This window comes from Vanellus vanellus (genome assembly GCF_965231255.1).
Source record: "Vanellus vanellus genome assembly, chromosome: 5".
Lineage (NCBI taxonomy): Eukaryota > Metazoa > Chordata > Aves > Charadriiformes > Charadriidae > Vanellus > Vanellus vanellus.
Window position 1 is genome coordinate 7,478,203 of NC_138910.1, and position 17,145 is coordinate 7,495,347.

A 17,145-nucleotide genomic window follows, 5' to 3' on the forward strand; every position below is an offset into this window, starting at 1 on the left:
AGCTTTAAAAAAGGCAAGATACATGATCTTAAAAACAAAAATGAATAAAAAGCAGCCATTTTCCTATAAATGCTACAGTTAATCATTATGATGAACAGATAGAAAGCAATCCATCTTATCATACCATAGAGCTGATGTAGCTTTTCCTTTCATACCCCACAGAAGTTAATTATTATGAGCAGATGTGCTTAGATTACATGAAAATTTATCCTCCATGAAACTCGGCGCTGCCGATACCTATTTATTTTAAAGCACAAATGTATTCCCTGTTTGTTTGGAGGTTTGCTCGCACGCAACTTCAGCAGCAACGCAGCCTGCACAAAACCCATCCATCTTGCAGGCAGTGATTTTTATGTGCTCCACTAACTGATCCTGTCGAAGCAGTCCTGAAAAAGCACCTGCTGCTCCAAGCAACTTCTCACAAACACGGTGCATCTGATCTGCCCCGCAAATTCCCCCAATGTGCCCCAAATGACGTCTGCCGTGACCACATCCCATGCTCCAGGGGGTTAAAATGCAACATAAGAGCTACATCCCTCCAACTCTCTCAAGAGTTCACGTCTGCATGTAGCTGCTTGGTTCTGCAGACCAATTTCCGCATGATTTTCTCAAATATCATTAATAAGTACCTATTACTAAGATGCCCTCCCAGAGCATAAGGAATAAAATAAGCCAGCAGCAAAGGCTCGCGGTCAGCAAGGGCAGAGCCTGTGGAAGCCCATGTATTCCCATCACACCGCGGCGGTTGGGAGTTCTGCCCTCTCACGTCACACATCCCCTGAGGACGTCCTGATCTACTTCAGTCTGAATTAAACGAATGCTGAAGCGGATGGCCTTCAACAAGCCTAGGACATTTTAAGAGGTCGGTCAGATTCCCTCATACTGCCTACCTTTAGTTCAGGCGTTTCCTTTGCCAACGCAAAGACCAGGATGAAAACAAAGATACAGAAATTTAATATCCAAAAGACAGTAGAAAAGAGATAACTCGAAGAAATTTCATTCACCCTGGGGCACATATCAAAGAAAACAAATACGCGATCGCAGGACTGAAACTTCAGTGAACTGTCAAGAAGGAATAGTACCGACGTTAGAATTGCCCAGAGAAGTGGTAAAAAGTCACATTTGCTACAAGGCTTCACGTCCAAAATCCAAATTTGACTTTACAAAATACCCTACTTCGGGAAAACTCTGTCAAAAATCAAAATATATCATTCCAAACTTTCCTTATTTCGCAAAGCCAATATCAGCAATCCTTTAATAAATGATGCACACACTAGGCAAAACCAGCGGCTGCCAGGAAAAAAATTGACTTTAGAAAAATCTTTGTTGGAAGGTGACAGTTTTTTCATTACTATCTATTGCCATCAAGGTATAGAGATGGCTTTTTCTTGTGTAGTAATTTTATTCCAGTGGAATTCCAATTTTTTGGATGAAGTTTCTCTTGATTTATTATAATATAAATAAGACAGAATCTTCTCCTGAGTCTTTTGAGGAGCAAATCAATGACAATACTGTTAATGAAAGGGGCGAAGGGCTGTTTCCAACAGGGAAAATGCTTGGAAGTGTTAACGCTGCAATCAGACTGGTTTAGAAAGCACTAAACACACTGCTCGGTATTTTTAGTATTTCGGAACACATTTAGAAAGGGTGCCACCAGAAAAGAGCACCAACTGGCTGCGTAAAGCAAATGCAGTATCGGCCATTTCACAGTTACCTGACGCACTCTCGCAAGTGCAAGCACTTCGTAAGCATCCCCGTCACTTCCAGTTACTCTACTGTCACTTCAGCGCACCCGTTTGAAAGTAAGATGCTGGGAATTTTGAAAGACAGTTTAAGCCAAGGTTATCCATTTATTCTGAAATTGAAAACTCATGCCTAAAACCTCTACCGCAGACATAAAGCTATTGGAGTTACATAAATCTACAAATTCAGATTCAACGAACATGACATCAGGATTCCCTCTGCACCTTTGTGGCATGTCACGTTTAGCAAATCCGGTGCCTGACGATTTATACTAAGCCACACTGATGAGCTCTGCCACTTAGGATGCTAATATTCATGTTGAGTATTAGTGCCTAATTATTCAAAGAAACCTGACTCTGTAATTTTCAATAAGAAGTGCTTTCCAAGTAACGCAGAATAAGGGAAAATGCAAACTGCAGCTTTTACCAAGCTCCTCTGGAGGAAATTCCCCAGACGGTCCAAACCTTAGCTGTCTGACAATGAACAATATCGGCTATAAATCAAATTCTGCATTCCTTTCAACATCTCCCTTTTTCCTTTCACCAACAGTTGGTTCTGGGTTTTTTTCTTGGGCTTTTTGTTGGTTGTGTGTGTGTGTGTGTGTGTTGCGGGGGGGGGGGGGATGACGCCCAAACAACTGACAAAGTCCTGTACTATTTCATTGATTTAGGCAGGATCAGCATTTCAACCCAGAACTTCCCATTTATTCAGCTAGGTAAAATAAGTATCAAACTAAGCCACTTTGGTACTATCGTCCTGTAAGAAGAAACAACCGGTCTTTATCCTTCCAGTTAATGTCTCTCACAGTTTGGTATTCCACTTGACTGAGACCATTATGGACAAGAAAGAGGTTATTCTGGTGAAGAGTGGGAGAATAATATCTCTAGCGTTTTCCTGACAACTAATAATATAAAAGCTTTTTACTAAACTTGCTTATTTTTGGTCATGTTTCAAGGTTCCAGGTTAAAGTGTCTATTTGAAGAAAAGTTCTCCTTAAGGCCATTCTCCAGACAACCTGGATCTTATCCTGCTCAGCTCAGATGAATTTTTAACAATTTCCCTATGAACTACAGCAGGTTTGGCATGAATTATCTTTGGATTTGTAAACAGCACAACCGCGACAAGGAGGAAATTAAAATTTTATAAAAGCAAAAGTAGATCTAAATCAGTACTGAACGGGACTGGCTGCAACACGGAGCGGGGAACAAGAGGGACATGAAAGTGTTCTATGAAACAGCAAACAAAAAAGGAGAAGAAACAGGACTCAAATCTCTCAAGAAGAAAGGATGATCCAATTAAATTGAAAATCATCAAGAAACTAAAAAAGTTTACTCACTGCAGGGTTAACCCATGGAACTGAGGCATGCCAGACGCAGGCAGAGGGCAAGGGATTAGGAATAACACCGAAAACCCCAGATATTTTCATAGCTGGTTACAGTGACAGTTACTTGAGCCCATATAAAATATTAAGGATTATAAACCCTCACGTTTCAGGTTCTAAGTCAAGGAAACACAGTTTTAGGATGAGATGGCTCCTGTATTTCTTAGCAGGAGCACAGGAGGCTGCGTGATCAGGTCTGCTTACAACCCACCCGTGGCCGCAGAAGAGACTTCTGTTATAGTTCACAGAACCCCAGACTGGTCAGGGTTGGAAGGGACCTCTGGAGCTCCCCCAGTCCAACCCCCCCGCCAGAGCAGGGGCACCTCCAGCAGTGGCACAGGACGGCGTCCAGGCGGGTTTGGAAAGGCTCCAGAGTGGGAGACTCCCCCACCTCTCAGGGCAGCCTGTGCCAGTGCTCTGCCACCCTCAAAGCAAAGAAGTTCCTCCTCGTGTTCAGATGGAACCTCCTATGTTCAAGTTTGTGCCCGTTCCCTCTTGTCCTATCACCGGGCACCACTGAAAAAAGCCTGTTCCCATCCCCCTGGCACCCTCCCTTTAACTGTTTATAAGCATTTATAGTTTATAACATCCTCTCCACAAACCATGCCGCGTGACCACCCAGGCTTACTGCTCATACCATCAATTTCTCAGATTTCTACAAAAAGTCGGAATCAACTGTTCATAACTAGGATTTTAAATCACCGGAAGCTGGTGCTAAAAACAAGTCGTAATTGGAAGGGCCTGTCTCCAGTTTGAGGGAGAGATTGCTCTTCATTATGGCTCTCATTATGTCTTTCATCCTCCTGAGTAAGTCTCAGCACAGTTTGGTTCTCCTCGGACCTCTTTCATCTACTATACTCTGTTTAATGACAATCCATCATTTAAAAAAGGACCCCAAAAACGACTTTCACCAACGATAGCTGCTTAGATCAGACAGACTACACACTAGATGAAAGAAATCTTAGGAGGACCAAAGAGAGCTGAACTTAATCAGAGGGATGAAAGACAAAATGAAAATCTATCTACCCTTACATTTAAAAAGGAGTTTCCTTCAGATAATGTGATCCCGACTCCCTCTCTGTACCTGTTAAATACGGTGTGAGTACTGTCAGATCGTTTGGGACTTTTATGATTGAGATGCTCTAGCGATTCCTGTAAATTGTACACATTTGGATGGTGCTGCCTTTGGCTTTGAGGTGATCGGGCCATTTCCTATTGATCTAAAACCTTCTTTCCCCCCTTCTTCCCTCCTTCCTCCTAATCAAGGCAGAAATACATAGCCTGGAAAGCTTTGATGTTCCTCTGCTTTACTTCTCATTATTTTGATCTTTTAACAATCCCTCTATTGGTACACACTTGTAGTATACGTTTTCAGTGTTTATGCCTTCTGGCTTCAAAAGACTTTTCTACTTGATCAAGACTTTTTTTTTTCCCCGGAAAACTAATACTGTGCGTGGTACTAAGATGCCGGTATTTGTTTTGTTTCTCAGATAGGAACAGCATATAGTTAAGCAAGAAAACCTGTTTATTTCCTTGTACACGGTGGAATATACTGTCCTGGTTTTGAAGGAAATCAAATATAAGTAATTTATCTGACGCAGTCTCCATCTTTATTTTACGGAGTGTGTACAGATTACTGAGTCGCCTTTGGATAAAATGTTGCACTGTAGATTGCTGTCGGGACAAATTCTCTAAGACTCTTCTCAATTTTTATGTTACTGGCACATGGCTACAGTGACAGAAACGAGTCGGAGTCTTTCTTGCTATTAGTTGGCAGCTAAAAAGTAATGTCGTGACAATTCTCCTACCGCCTTTGAAATGCTCTTATAGCAGTTATACCTGAGGTGGAAGTCAGGCCAGCCCCCGATGGAAATACAGCAGCACAGTCTTAAGCGTCTTGTGACGCCTGCTGACATCTGCCGTGAAAAAAGGAGGGTAGTCCACCATCGCTCTTTTGCGAACAACCTGTCACTGGAAAATCAGTATCAATCTTTTTTCCCCTTGTCCTATCAACTAAGGCCCAAGGAAAGAAAAATTGGTCTACGGGAACGCATTACCTGGAGATCAGTGGGATGTAATACAATATGAGGGCAAATTTCATTTCCCAGACCAGTACCCGGCTGCAGGCTGCAGTACAGCCACGCACAGATTTACATAGACAACTCTGCTACACTGCCAGGTTTTAAGAAATTGGCCCAGGGTGATTTCTATACAAGCAGGTGATTTTATTTCTCATAAATTAAACTGTAGGAATGTCAAAGGCAGCCATGACATGCTCAGAGAGATCGATCCACTACATCTCACATGGCGTCATCTGTCCCTTCTCCTCTCCTTCTGCTCCCGGTCAATTCTAATGTTCCGAAATTGAAAATCTGACTGGGAGAGGATACCTTCCTCATTCCACCGGTGCAGGAAAGGCTAGGAATGCATACACGACATTAGTATTGTAATTTTGTCTCCTCCTCCTTAATTTTTCCTTGTTTTTCCCCTCTGTGAAACATCGTCACGCGTTTTTGCATGAAGCTAAGCTACTATCAAATCCACAATTAAACCCAGGCTTTGGGAAATAATTTAAAGATCAAAGCCTATAGGTAAACTGATAGAAATTAGATACAAACAATCCAGACTCATGTAACAAAGCATGCATACTGCAGTGATAATTCTCTAAAATTACAAAATCCTGTGCATAGATATACATAGCTGACCAAGACTGAAGATAAGTTTTAAATGTAAAATCAAGGGTAAACTTCCATTAAGTTCAAGAGATTGTAATTAGTTCCCTGATATTTGCCAGAACTTAGTCTCCTAAATACCTAATTGCTTTCTGCTAATGAAATTTGGGTATTTTGCAAAAAGAATCCTAATCTATTCTGAATCTGTTGGCAAACCAGGAATTGGAATTATTCAGGAGACAGCTGTGAAGTTCTTATTTGACCTTAATTGTTTGTCATTCTTTACAGTGGCAGAAAGTGTTATGGAAGAAAAATAAAAGGGAGGATTATCTGTTAAAAATATTCTATTTTAGGAATCAGAAGAATAAATTTTAAGAACATGGAGATCAGAAGGTAAATCTAAGAAATACACGTACATTTTTTTAGATGGTATAACGCTACTCATGCGTAGCCCATAACTCTTAATTCCAGACTTACCTCTGCAGTACTGCCCATCTTTCTACACAGTGCCAGCACCGCACATTTTTTTCTTTAATGAAAATTTCACTTTTCTGATTTCAGAACATGCTGAAATCTATCCAGCGTGTATTTTTGGCCCACCCTTCGACGTACTCGCACCCAGATGTGTTACAGATGTACTCTCTATTTCATTATACACACTGCTAGTGAAAATACTGAAGACAGCGGAGAGTACGTGCGCCCCACGGGAAGCCATCTGAAACGGCCCTCCTGGTTGACAGCAAACCACTGATAACAGAGCTTTGACTGCGTTTTTTCAACAAGTGGCACAACCACCTCATCCTGCATTTCTCTAAGTCATACTTTCTTATTGCACACGGGAGACTGTCACACGGGACTGAATTCAATGTCTTCCTAAAGTCAGGAGAATATTATCTGTCCTGCTTTCCACTTACCTTATTGCCTAACCTCCAGCCCACTGCCTTGTCAAGGAAAGAAATCAGATTATCAAGAACAAATAATAGTAAATCAATTCTGGTTCGGTTGTTTCTTATCACCTTATTACTCTCCATGTGCTTATAAGCTAAAAATTGCATTATCGGTGACAAGAAAATAGCAATACAGATAACACGTACTTTATGAATTTGCAGGACAATGTAGAGCGGGTACATCAGTAAAGTGTCGGCAAAGCCCCGGGCAGACATGACTGATAACAGACCCAAAACTACTCAATCCCCCATCCTAGACAGACTTCGCTTCACTAACTTTCCTTTCAAACATATCACAGCCAAGATTCCGGCTCTGTCCTTACCCTGGTAATTATTTTTTCCTCAACTATTTGCTACCAATGCCACCAGCTGCCAGGCAGGTGTCTTCCAGATGGTGACACTGGCTGGGACCACTCAAGTTCAGCTCGCTGGGCTCCCAGATCCATACTCCCACTTGTGTCCCCACAACCACCCGTTAGCAGCGAGTCCCTAGACCGGTATCATCTGGAAAAAAAAAAAAAACAAACCCACCCACCACTGACAAACCTAATGAAACTTCAGCCTCGCTCAGAATAAGGCTCAAGGTGCCGGTGTCCTACCAGGCAAAGTTAATATTGGAGGGAGCTACTGATGACAGCGAAGCCGCTATCAGCTGGACAGATTTATACACAGGACTGCAGCGCACAGCACTGCTCATAAAATATCGCCATCTCGCTGAAGCAGTCCGTGTCTTCGCCACGTTTACTATCGTAAATGTATTCATTGTAAACTTGCGGCTATGGCATTGTCTGTAGCCTGTAAATTATAACAGGATTCTTATATGTACCTCCCGAAATTGGTAATTCTGTGCAAAAGCATCCTGCAGCTCAAATTACAATGAATGCATCTGTTAATTTAGCTAATCAGCAGTTGTATTAACTACCTACAAAACAGGGAATAAGAACTGTTGGGTGACTATCTTATCAGCAAAAAAAAAACCCAGTAATGCTGATGCTTTTTTGATGGCACGTCTCATTATAAATAGGTTACCGTAATATAATTTCAGCTGAAACAACAGTAATGTATTATCAATCTGTAACAGGGTAATGGCCATATACACAAGATAATACAGCTAAAGGATGCCTGTTTGAAATATTTTTGGAGATGTAATGTTAACAGGCAATACCGAAATTCATCCTTTCCTCTTACTTCGTATACAACACGTGAACTTAGTCATTAATTTATTGCAAATTGTTTGTAATCCCAATTCTGCCTATATTTTAGATGAGATTTTGCTGGAACTATCACTGCATTTAGACACACTAAGAAAACTTAGACAGCAGATTGCTACAATTTTGGTTCTCACAATGATAAGGTTTTGATCTGCATCTCAGTCTAAACCGGGTCTTGTCTGCAATACTTCGATAGCTACCACAGAAGCTCCAGAGCAAGAGCCAGAAACCTGCAATGAAGGAGACAGGAATCTTAAATTGCTTGAGTCCGGTGCTGCCTGCCATCTACTTTTTCACTGTCAATTCATATATCAACTTTTCAACTGGAACGGATTATATTTAACACCAACCGTCTTAGCAAAGTCCACACGGTGTGAATTTACAACCCGGTTAAAGAAGGAAAGAAATACTTCATACATGGTCTGATAGTAGAGCACGCCAAGAGAAATATTCGACTGAGATTCCCAATGAGGCAATGCGGGATCGGTCCACCCCGCGACCTCAGGTGAGCCGGGGAGACGGCGCTTCTCCCAAGCAGAGGAGTAGTTTCTCAATAGTGCGTTGGTGGGTTTGTTGTTGTTTTCCCGTACATAAATCAATAAATTATTCTCTAAGAAATTATTCTCTAAGAATATTTGCTGCTCCGTGTCACAGCATTTCCGCATTCTTGCGACGGGGAGCTACAGAGATGGACTTACTGTCTCGTTAATGGGGGAAGATACGGCCAAATCCCCCAAATGAATCACAGTTAAGAAGTGGCAGGAGCAGAAGAAATAAGACGTGATGTGCTCCAGCGCTGCAGCTTCTCCTTGCTTTTGGAAAGCTACCGCTTTTTTCATAGCCGTGTTGTCAGTGTATTTCCAAGACTAGTTTTTAACGCAGATTCTCATTACTTCAGTCTGGTCTTTAACACGTGTCTGTTTACTTTATCAATGGCTTTTGAAGCAGCCTTCAAAGACACTTGCTTAAAATAGGCTTTCCATCCACTAATTAAACCTTAACAATCCCTTGTAATGAGCAACACATTTTTTTCCCCAAAAATGTAAATGTCTAAGGTGGCTGCTCATGTCAGTACTGAAGGGAGAGGTCATTTCTGAAGGATCCTCCATCACAAACATCAGAGAACAGTAAAGTCATTGAAGGGCATCCAAAGCAGAAGCAATTTTCTCACAGTCTTGACACCTTCTAGTAAATTAGTCACTTGTCGAGGAAAATGACAGCTATATAGCAATAGAAAAGCCTGTAAAGCTCTTCATTTACTGTTAAAAATGTTGTCTATGTCACTGTCAAGCAACAGTAACTTCTCCACCCTGTTTTACTCGAGTGCCCTATCTCAGGGGCTTTTTGCAAATCATGCCTTAATGAAATTTAAATAACAACTATATTTCTTAGTTCTGAATGCCACTTTTCTCTTACCTGCATGATTGTCTTGTGAACACGTTAGTCCACTGAAGCTGATACACAAAATGAAAGGCTGTTGTAATTAGTGTAATATCTTTCCAAGATAAAGCCACGAAAACTGCAGCTTCAGACAGCTGTCATCTCTTTGGCTATTCTGCTTATTATTCACAGACAAATTCTGATATCTTCTGCATGTTATATAGTACGTTTACATGCAATTCCAGTGAAAACACTCATGGAACAAGATCTGTAAGCATCCATCTCAGATTCTAGCCTAGAGAAAGAACGGACCTTGAAAGTCATTTCAGACTTAATTCTCCCTCAGCACAGTCATCGTTCTAAATAGGTACACATAAATGTGTGCTTTCTTTCTTTAGAAATAATTTATATGAATTCAATGCCCTTATATAATTGTCTAGATGTGACAGTCACTGAAAACTGAAATCCTCTTATTTACATGACAGTCAGGATACGGACAGCAAAAGAAGAAAATATTCTAAGAACGGATGCTCTAAGGAACAGCAAGACTGATTATCTTCAGTGGTAAAAGGGTAATTGCTGTTACATGGTAAAAAAGAAATTGGGCAGATTCATATAAACAGTCTTTGGAGAATAAGCACTTACTGGCTAAAGACGCTGACACATTATGCAAGCCAATTACTGGTGGTGATACCTCGAATGTAAACTCATTTGTAGGACGCCTGAATAGTGCAGGAAAGCATCTATCTGTAACACCTGGTGTTCTTCCACTGATGGCACAGATTCCCCTGAAAAGACCTGCAGACTCGCAGAATCGTACAATACAATTTAGAACAGAAGGGGCCTCTGAAGATCCAACACCTGCTCCAAGTGGGACCGACCTCAAAGTTAGGAAAGGCTGCTCAAGACCTTATTCAGCTGATTTTTTAGTGTCTCCAAGGAATCTACAGTCTTTCTGGGAATTTTCCTCACTACAGCCTACGACTGTTATCTTCTGTTATTTCCCTGTGCACCTCTGGGAAGAGTGTGGCTCCACCTTCTAAAGGGGCTACTCCCTGACAGTTTGGTGACACAGCAGCTCTTCACACCAGCCAGCTGCTCTTGAAGCGTTCCAGCAGCAGCGAGGTGAGGTATAAACAGCAGCTTTATGAAAGTTGTCCTTACTAAACACTTCTACAGATAAGATACAGAACCGCCGATAATCTAGAAGCTTGTTTTTCAGAAGCAATACGCTCAGAGTTCGCAGCTTGGTTTCAGCTGCCTTCTCCATGGAGATCACTCCCCTTTGTGGGAAACATCTTGAAAATCTTCCATGGGTTTCATCTGAGAACTCATTTTCCTGAAACCCCTCTCATCCTCAATAAGACCTAGCAGCTTGGTTCAATCACAACACGGTATTATAAAAACCAAAGCTGTTGGCAAAACCCACAGTTAATTACAAAAAGTGAACATGGCACTGAAACAAATTTTGCTTAAACCCACCAGGTTATGAGATTCTTTTTCCATGATTAGCCCACACATAGCACATAGCCTATGTAATTGTTGGAGGACTCTCTACAGAGCAAAAATAAACGTGATACTCTTCTATTATACTTCAAATTCTGTCAGAGTAAGATTAATACAAAGTTCGTGCAACTACTGGAGCATAAAGATTACCCTCCCTTCACAGGGAGATTGAAGAATACATTTTAGGACATCTCAATTTACGGAGCTCTCTTTTGAAAACCTTGTGGAAAGGCTTGTGGTCAAAACCTAATTAAAGATATTTACTCCTTTGAGCTTTAGTTTAAAACACATTTCTTCTTTCAAACACAGCCCACATACTGTCAGGGCTTTTCTTTCTTTTCCTTTGTTTCCAGATTATATAAGAAATTCACTTCATCTTTAAAGAATAGTTTCTGCCCTCGTGAAGGAGTAAATTATTATGTCAAGTTTCTTCAGTTAGCATACCTGTATGGTAATTTTTTTTTTCAATAAAAATAACCTTTTCTTAAAGGGTTCATTAGATTTCCCAGGAGACTGATAGCAGCCAAATCTCCAGCCATCTGCAGGAACCACTACAGACTCTGATCACACACTGAACAGTGGAATTCTTCTCAACGCTTTTATTCAGACAAGGGGATCGCTGTATTTTCCAAGCGCTTAATCACGCCGAGGGCAGGAGCCCAAATCCTTTACCCACGCTGAACTTCTCTAATAGCCTTAACGAGCATCAGGCCTCAGGAAAATTATTACTAAAATTTAAAATCACGAGGAAATTATCCTTTCCATTTTTAGCACCAGGAACAGATTACTTCATAGAGGCCCATAGACAAAAGTAGTTCTTTCAAAGCCCGCGTGCTTCATCTTCAGGCAGAAGAGCAAGTCACTGCAGAGAGACTTAACACCAAGCAAAAATCCCCTCCCACGCTCCAGCACACTGTCGTGCTACTTTATCGTCCAGCACAGCAGCAGAACTGTGCAACGGGTCCCCCTTCCAATACCGCGTTATTTTAAGCGCTTCAGTCAGTTTCCAAATTAGCTACTGTAAAAGAGTAAAGACCCTGCTCAAATGCCACACTCCAACTTCTTAAATATTTGGAGGCTGCGTGGAGAACACTTACCCCTTGACTGCAAACCGTGTCCACACGCCTCACCATGTCCCGGCACAGCCTGTCTCACCGAATCTGGCACCAGCACACAGTGACTCCAGCGGTGGGTCTTCCACCTGCCAGAGGAAAAGGTTAACAATTTAGTGGTTAAAACAGGAAAACAGTTAACACATCCAAGCGAAAATTTCAGTTAGAATGATGATATACTGCGGACACTTAAGGAAAAATAGAGACCAAAAGCTGCAATTACTCCTTAAACAAGCATCGTGAACTGAAATTCGGATGCAAGGTTCACCTTCGAGAAAGCCACATCATCCTCCAACCATGTTTCCCGTTCTCATTTTTGTAGGGCAAGCTTCAGAGCCACATCAAATGCGCAGGAAACATCTTCAGCGGGCTTTGCAATCAGGCTCTCCTCCTGCGAGCCCACTCTCACACAACTGATGCTGCACCCAATCTGCTCTCTGTGCTGGGACGGGTGCCAGTCAAGAACAGGAGGACGCAGTGACGCGGTACGGAGCCAGGCAGAGCTGGGTGCTGTGACTCCTGCCGTGGCACCACCTTCAGCTCCCCGCTCTGCTCGGAGACCGTGAGCTACAGGATGTGCGGGCTGGAGATTTATATGCAAGGATATAATGCTTTTCTATTTACTAATATTGTATAACAGATGGGTCACAGAATTTTAATGAAGAGCGGTGAGTAATTGCCCTATTGTACTATTTGTCTAATCAGAATTTTTTAAAGTGCATATTATTCACTGGAGTGAGAGCATCAGGGGAAAAGATAAGAGTTTCTGCAATAAGCATACAATTATGATTAAGGCAGCTGAGTGCTTGTGGTCCCAAAATAGCTTACATTGATTTTCAGATACATTGAGGGGGGAGTTCCCAGTAATAGCTTCCTTGAACACATTGAACCCTGAGGTTACCATTTCTAGGAGCTGTGTCTATTGGCGCTTGTTCCGATGATGACAGACCTACTGAAATCTCCAATTTGAACTCTACTTCTACACGCTTTGCAAGGTTTATTTTTCACACATTGTTATTTGCTTATAACTCTGCATTTTACAGATTTATGTCATTTTCTGGTGGAAATGGGGCAGGACAATGGAGCCATTTCTAGACAAGTGAAAACCCACAAGCAAGAGACTGATTCCAAGCTAACACTTTTTACCTGTACACTGGACAGACAGGAATATCCTCACATTCTCTTTCCTCATACAAGGTGTCCGGGCATGCCTGTCCCCCGTTGGCAGCATCCTGAACGATAATCCTGTACCGGGACTGCTTAACTGCAGTGGCATTGACTGTAAAATAAAGAAAAAACTTGCTTTCCCGACACAGATGGCAGCCGGAGTTAGTGATCCAGCTGTCTTGGTTAAAAACATGCTTTGTGTTCCGTTTATGCTTTGAAACCATGAGCACTCTGGCACTACCCAAAGAAGGGAGGGAGCGGTACAGTGGATGAAAAGCCACCATTAATTGGTTTAAAATTACCAGTAGTTCAGCAGAACTGCACCTGGAAGGCTGATAAATCAACAGCCTAAAGACATGCATCAAAAAATGTCTATTTAAGAGAGCAACAGATCAGACAAGAAAATCAGTATGAGCAAATACTTAAACACCTGAACATGAGAAAAGAATAAAAACGACAACAACAAAAAAACCCTGAACTGTCACACTGGAAGATTTTGCTTCTGAAAACACGTTCTGGTGGTCTCACATTGCTACCGGTAACACTTTTTATGGGTCTAGAAACCATAGATGATAACTTCCTGATAAGAAAACCATTGCAACCAAGCGAAGCTGACTCTCTATTTAACCCGAGTTGATGCAAGACCAATCCACCTGGAAACCCAGTTCACAAAATCTTCAGTACAGAATGCATCATGAAAGACAAGGATGAGATTTATCTATATATCTCTATAGCTAAAACACCCACAATCCTTGGCTGCGTAAGCGGTAAGCACAAACCGAGAGCTGGTTTAACTGCTGCGTGTGGCATCAGTACCTCTTTGGGAAATGTATTCGTGCTTCAAAAACAGATGCTAGAAAACTGAAAAGGGATCTCAACAGGACTTCATAAAGGATTCCAGACCAGGGAAACATCTTCTACCAGTGGACTTCATCAGATTTGTCCAAGAGAGGAAAGCGGTGTGTAAATGAGCCCGCATACGAGCATTATGGTTCCAGCTCAAGATAGGGTCAAAGCTGCAGCAGCAATGAGACACTGGCACTGGTTGCCCAGAGCAGCTGTGGCTGCCCCATCCCTGGAGGTGTTCAAGGCCAGGCTGGATAGGGCTTTGAGCAACCTGGTCCGGTGGGAGGTGTCCCTGCCCAGGGCAGGGGGGTTGGAACTCGATGATCTTGAAGGTCGCTTCCAACCTAAACCGTTCTGTGATTCTAAGATTACAGTGCATTAGAGTAGAAGGAAAACTGAGGAAAAGTCACACCATGAACACAAAGTACAAGCACAGACCTTCAACACTTCCAGGGAGGGGGCATCCACAACTGCTCTGGGCAACCTGTGCCAGTGTCTCACAACCCTCACAATAAAGAATTTCTTCTGAATATCTAATCTAAATCCCCTCTTTCAGTTTAAAACTGTGACCCCTCCTCCTATCACCACATTCCCTGATAAAGAGTCCCTCCCCAGCTTTCCTGTAGGCCCCCTTTAGGTACTGGAAGGCTGTCTCCCTGGAGACTTCTCCAGACCAAACAACCCCAACTCTCTCAGCCTATCTTCATAGGAGAGGTCTTCCACCCCTCTGATCATCTTCGTGGCCCTACGCTGACTTCCTCCAACAGGTCCACATCCTTCTTATGTTGGGAGGGCCCCAGAGCTGGACAGAGTACTCCTGGTGGGGTCTCACCAGAGAAGAGTAGAGGGGCAGAATCACCTCCCTTGACCTGCTGGCAACGCTTCTGATGCAGCCCAGGATACGGTTGGCTATCTGGGCTGTGAGCGCACATTGTCGGCTCATGTTGAGCTTCTCATCAACCAACACCCTCAAATCCTTCTGCTCAGGGCTGCTCTCAATCCATTCTCCACCCAGCCTGTATTTGTGTTTGGGATTGCTGTGACCCAGGTGCAGGACCTTGCACTCGGCCTTGATGAACTTCATGAGGTTTGCACAGGCCCGCCTCTCAAGCCTGTCCAAGTCCCTCGGGATGGTATTCCTTCCCTCCAGAGTGTCGACCACACCACACAGCTCGGTGTCATTAGCAAGCTTGCTGAGTATGCACTCCATCCCACTGTCCATGTCACTGACAAAGATGTTAAACAGCACCAGTCCCAGTACCAACCCCTGTGGAATGCCACTTGTCACTGGTCTCCACTACATTGAGCCATTGACCACAACTCTCTGAGTGTGACCATCCAGCCAATTCCTTATCCACCAGGTGGTCCATCCATCAAATCCACGGCTCTCCAATTTAGAGGCAAGGATGTTGCGTGGGACAGTGTTTGCTGTAGGACTCTCGTTGGCCATGTTCCAGTATTATCATAAATAACGGACATCTATTAGCCAACTGACTGCAAGCAGCTTTGCAGCGAAGGACACGGGAGTCCTGATGGACATGTTGACCATGAGGCAGCAATGTGCCTTTGCAGCAAAGAAGGGCCACAGCATCGTGGGGTCCATTAGGAAGAGGATCACCAGCAGGTCGAGGGAGGTGATCTTCTCCCTCTCATCAGCACTGGTAAGAAATCTGGGTACCACGTCCAGTTCTGGGCCTCCCCAGGAGGAGGAGGACACGGGCATAATGGAGTGAGTCCAGTGAACAGCCACAAAGACTATTTAGGGACTGGTGCACCAGACACAGAAGAAACCAGGAAAGCTGAGACTCTTCAGTGTGGAGAGGAGAAAGCTCATGGGATCTTATCGATGTGTGTCAATACCCGATGGTAGGCAGTAGAGGAGACAGAAGCAGACGCTTTTTGCAGTGATACCCACTGTGAGATTTTTCAAGCAGCTGAGTACCCATGTACCAGTGATTTAATTCAAGTCACTGTTCCTCAGCTTCCTGATAAAAGTTTCATGTGTCAAAAATCTACCACTTCCCTTAATTAGAGCAGCTATGCTGTCAAAAAAAGGAGATTAAATTCATTGGGCATAATTTGGTCTCAATAAATCCATACTGGCCAGTTTATCAGAATCTGATTCTTGAAATCTTTATATCTTAAGTTACTGCTTCTTCTTGTGTTTTTCTAAATAACAAAGTTGGGATAAGTAATCTACATCTTCCTCGATCCTTCTTTTTTTTTTTGGGGGGGGGGGGGGGGGGGAGAGGGAGGTGGGCAAGATGTTGGTTGGTTGGTTTGGTTTGTCTTGGTAGTACTGGGTTTTAGTCAGTTCCTTTGGACTTAGCAATTGCTCACCCAGAAGACAGCCACTAGATGCTCTGGTGTCACTTTATTACTTCCTTCTCTATACACACAGCCCTACTGACATGGAAACACCCGATTTATAGAAATACTTATTCTTTAGTCCATTCCTCTCCTGGCTGCAGACAGGAAACAACAGCAGCAACTGCACATTCCCCATGTTGTGTTTCCCTCGTTTCTCAGGAAGTAGTGGACAAATATTTCATTCAGCTTTCCCTTACTTCTAATCCATCTATGTAATTCTTGTTATCCAATATCCTCCTATAGCTTTATTTGCATTCTCGATTTCTATACTATATTTTTTAATTCACCTTCAGTTACATGCTTGTTTCTAATTTTTGTGAAACGATTTGACAATCAAAAAGGAAACAAGGTTCTGAACAATTCTGACGATGACAAAAGCTAAAAACGGGGCTATGCAAGCTGTGTTTGATGTTTTCTCTTCGTGGTTTGAAGCTCGAACACACAAGTCATACACAGACCTACACACACGTTGTACCCCTCTGCTACTGGCTTTCCACTAGAATAGTTTCAGGATCGAAACTAAGAGTCCAGTTGGGCTTTAGCCCTTCTTACAGTCTTTCTTGGTAGTTTACAGGTCTTCTACACTCCTGACTGCATAGAACACGTTCCCAAGCAGTATAGCTACCAATTTTCTCAGTTTGTTGAAGTCTGTCTTTTTTTTAAATGTCTTGCTGATATTGCCACCCTTCCCTTCTCCTAAGAACCGTGAACTCTATCACTTTGTGATGATTTTCATTCAAATTATCTACCATCACTAGAATCTTAGCCATTTCCTTCCTATTAATCAGTGCCAAATCTAAATGAGCTTCC

The 17,145-nt window shown here is 42.7% G+C and overlaps 1 protein-coding gene across 1 annotated transcript in view; it reads right to left on the reverse strand.

Moving 5' to 3' along the window:
* The window catches only part of THSD7B (thrombospondin type 1 domain containing 7B), a gene marked incomplete at its 5' end in the record, with an annotated part of 282,468 nt that overhangs the window by 132,318 nt on the left and 133,005 nt on the right, over nt 1-17,145 (reverse strand). Inside the window, 2 exons of the mRNA XM_082484447.1 lie at nt 11,938-12,041; nt 13,099-13,231. Of these exons, the coding sequence (XP_082340573.1) occupies nt 11,938-12,041; nt 13,099-13,231 (237 nt within the window). The remainder of the gene's footprint in view (nt 1-11,937; nt 12,042-13,098; nt 13,232-17,145) is intronic.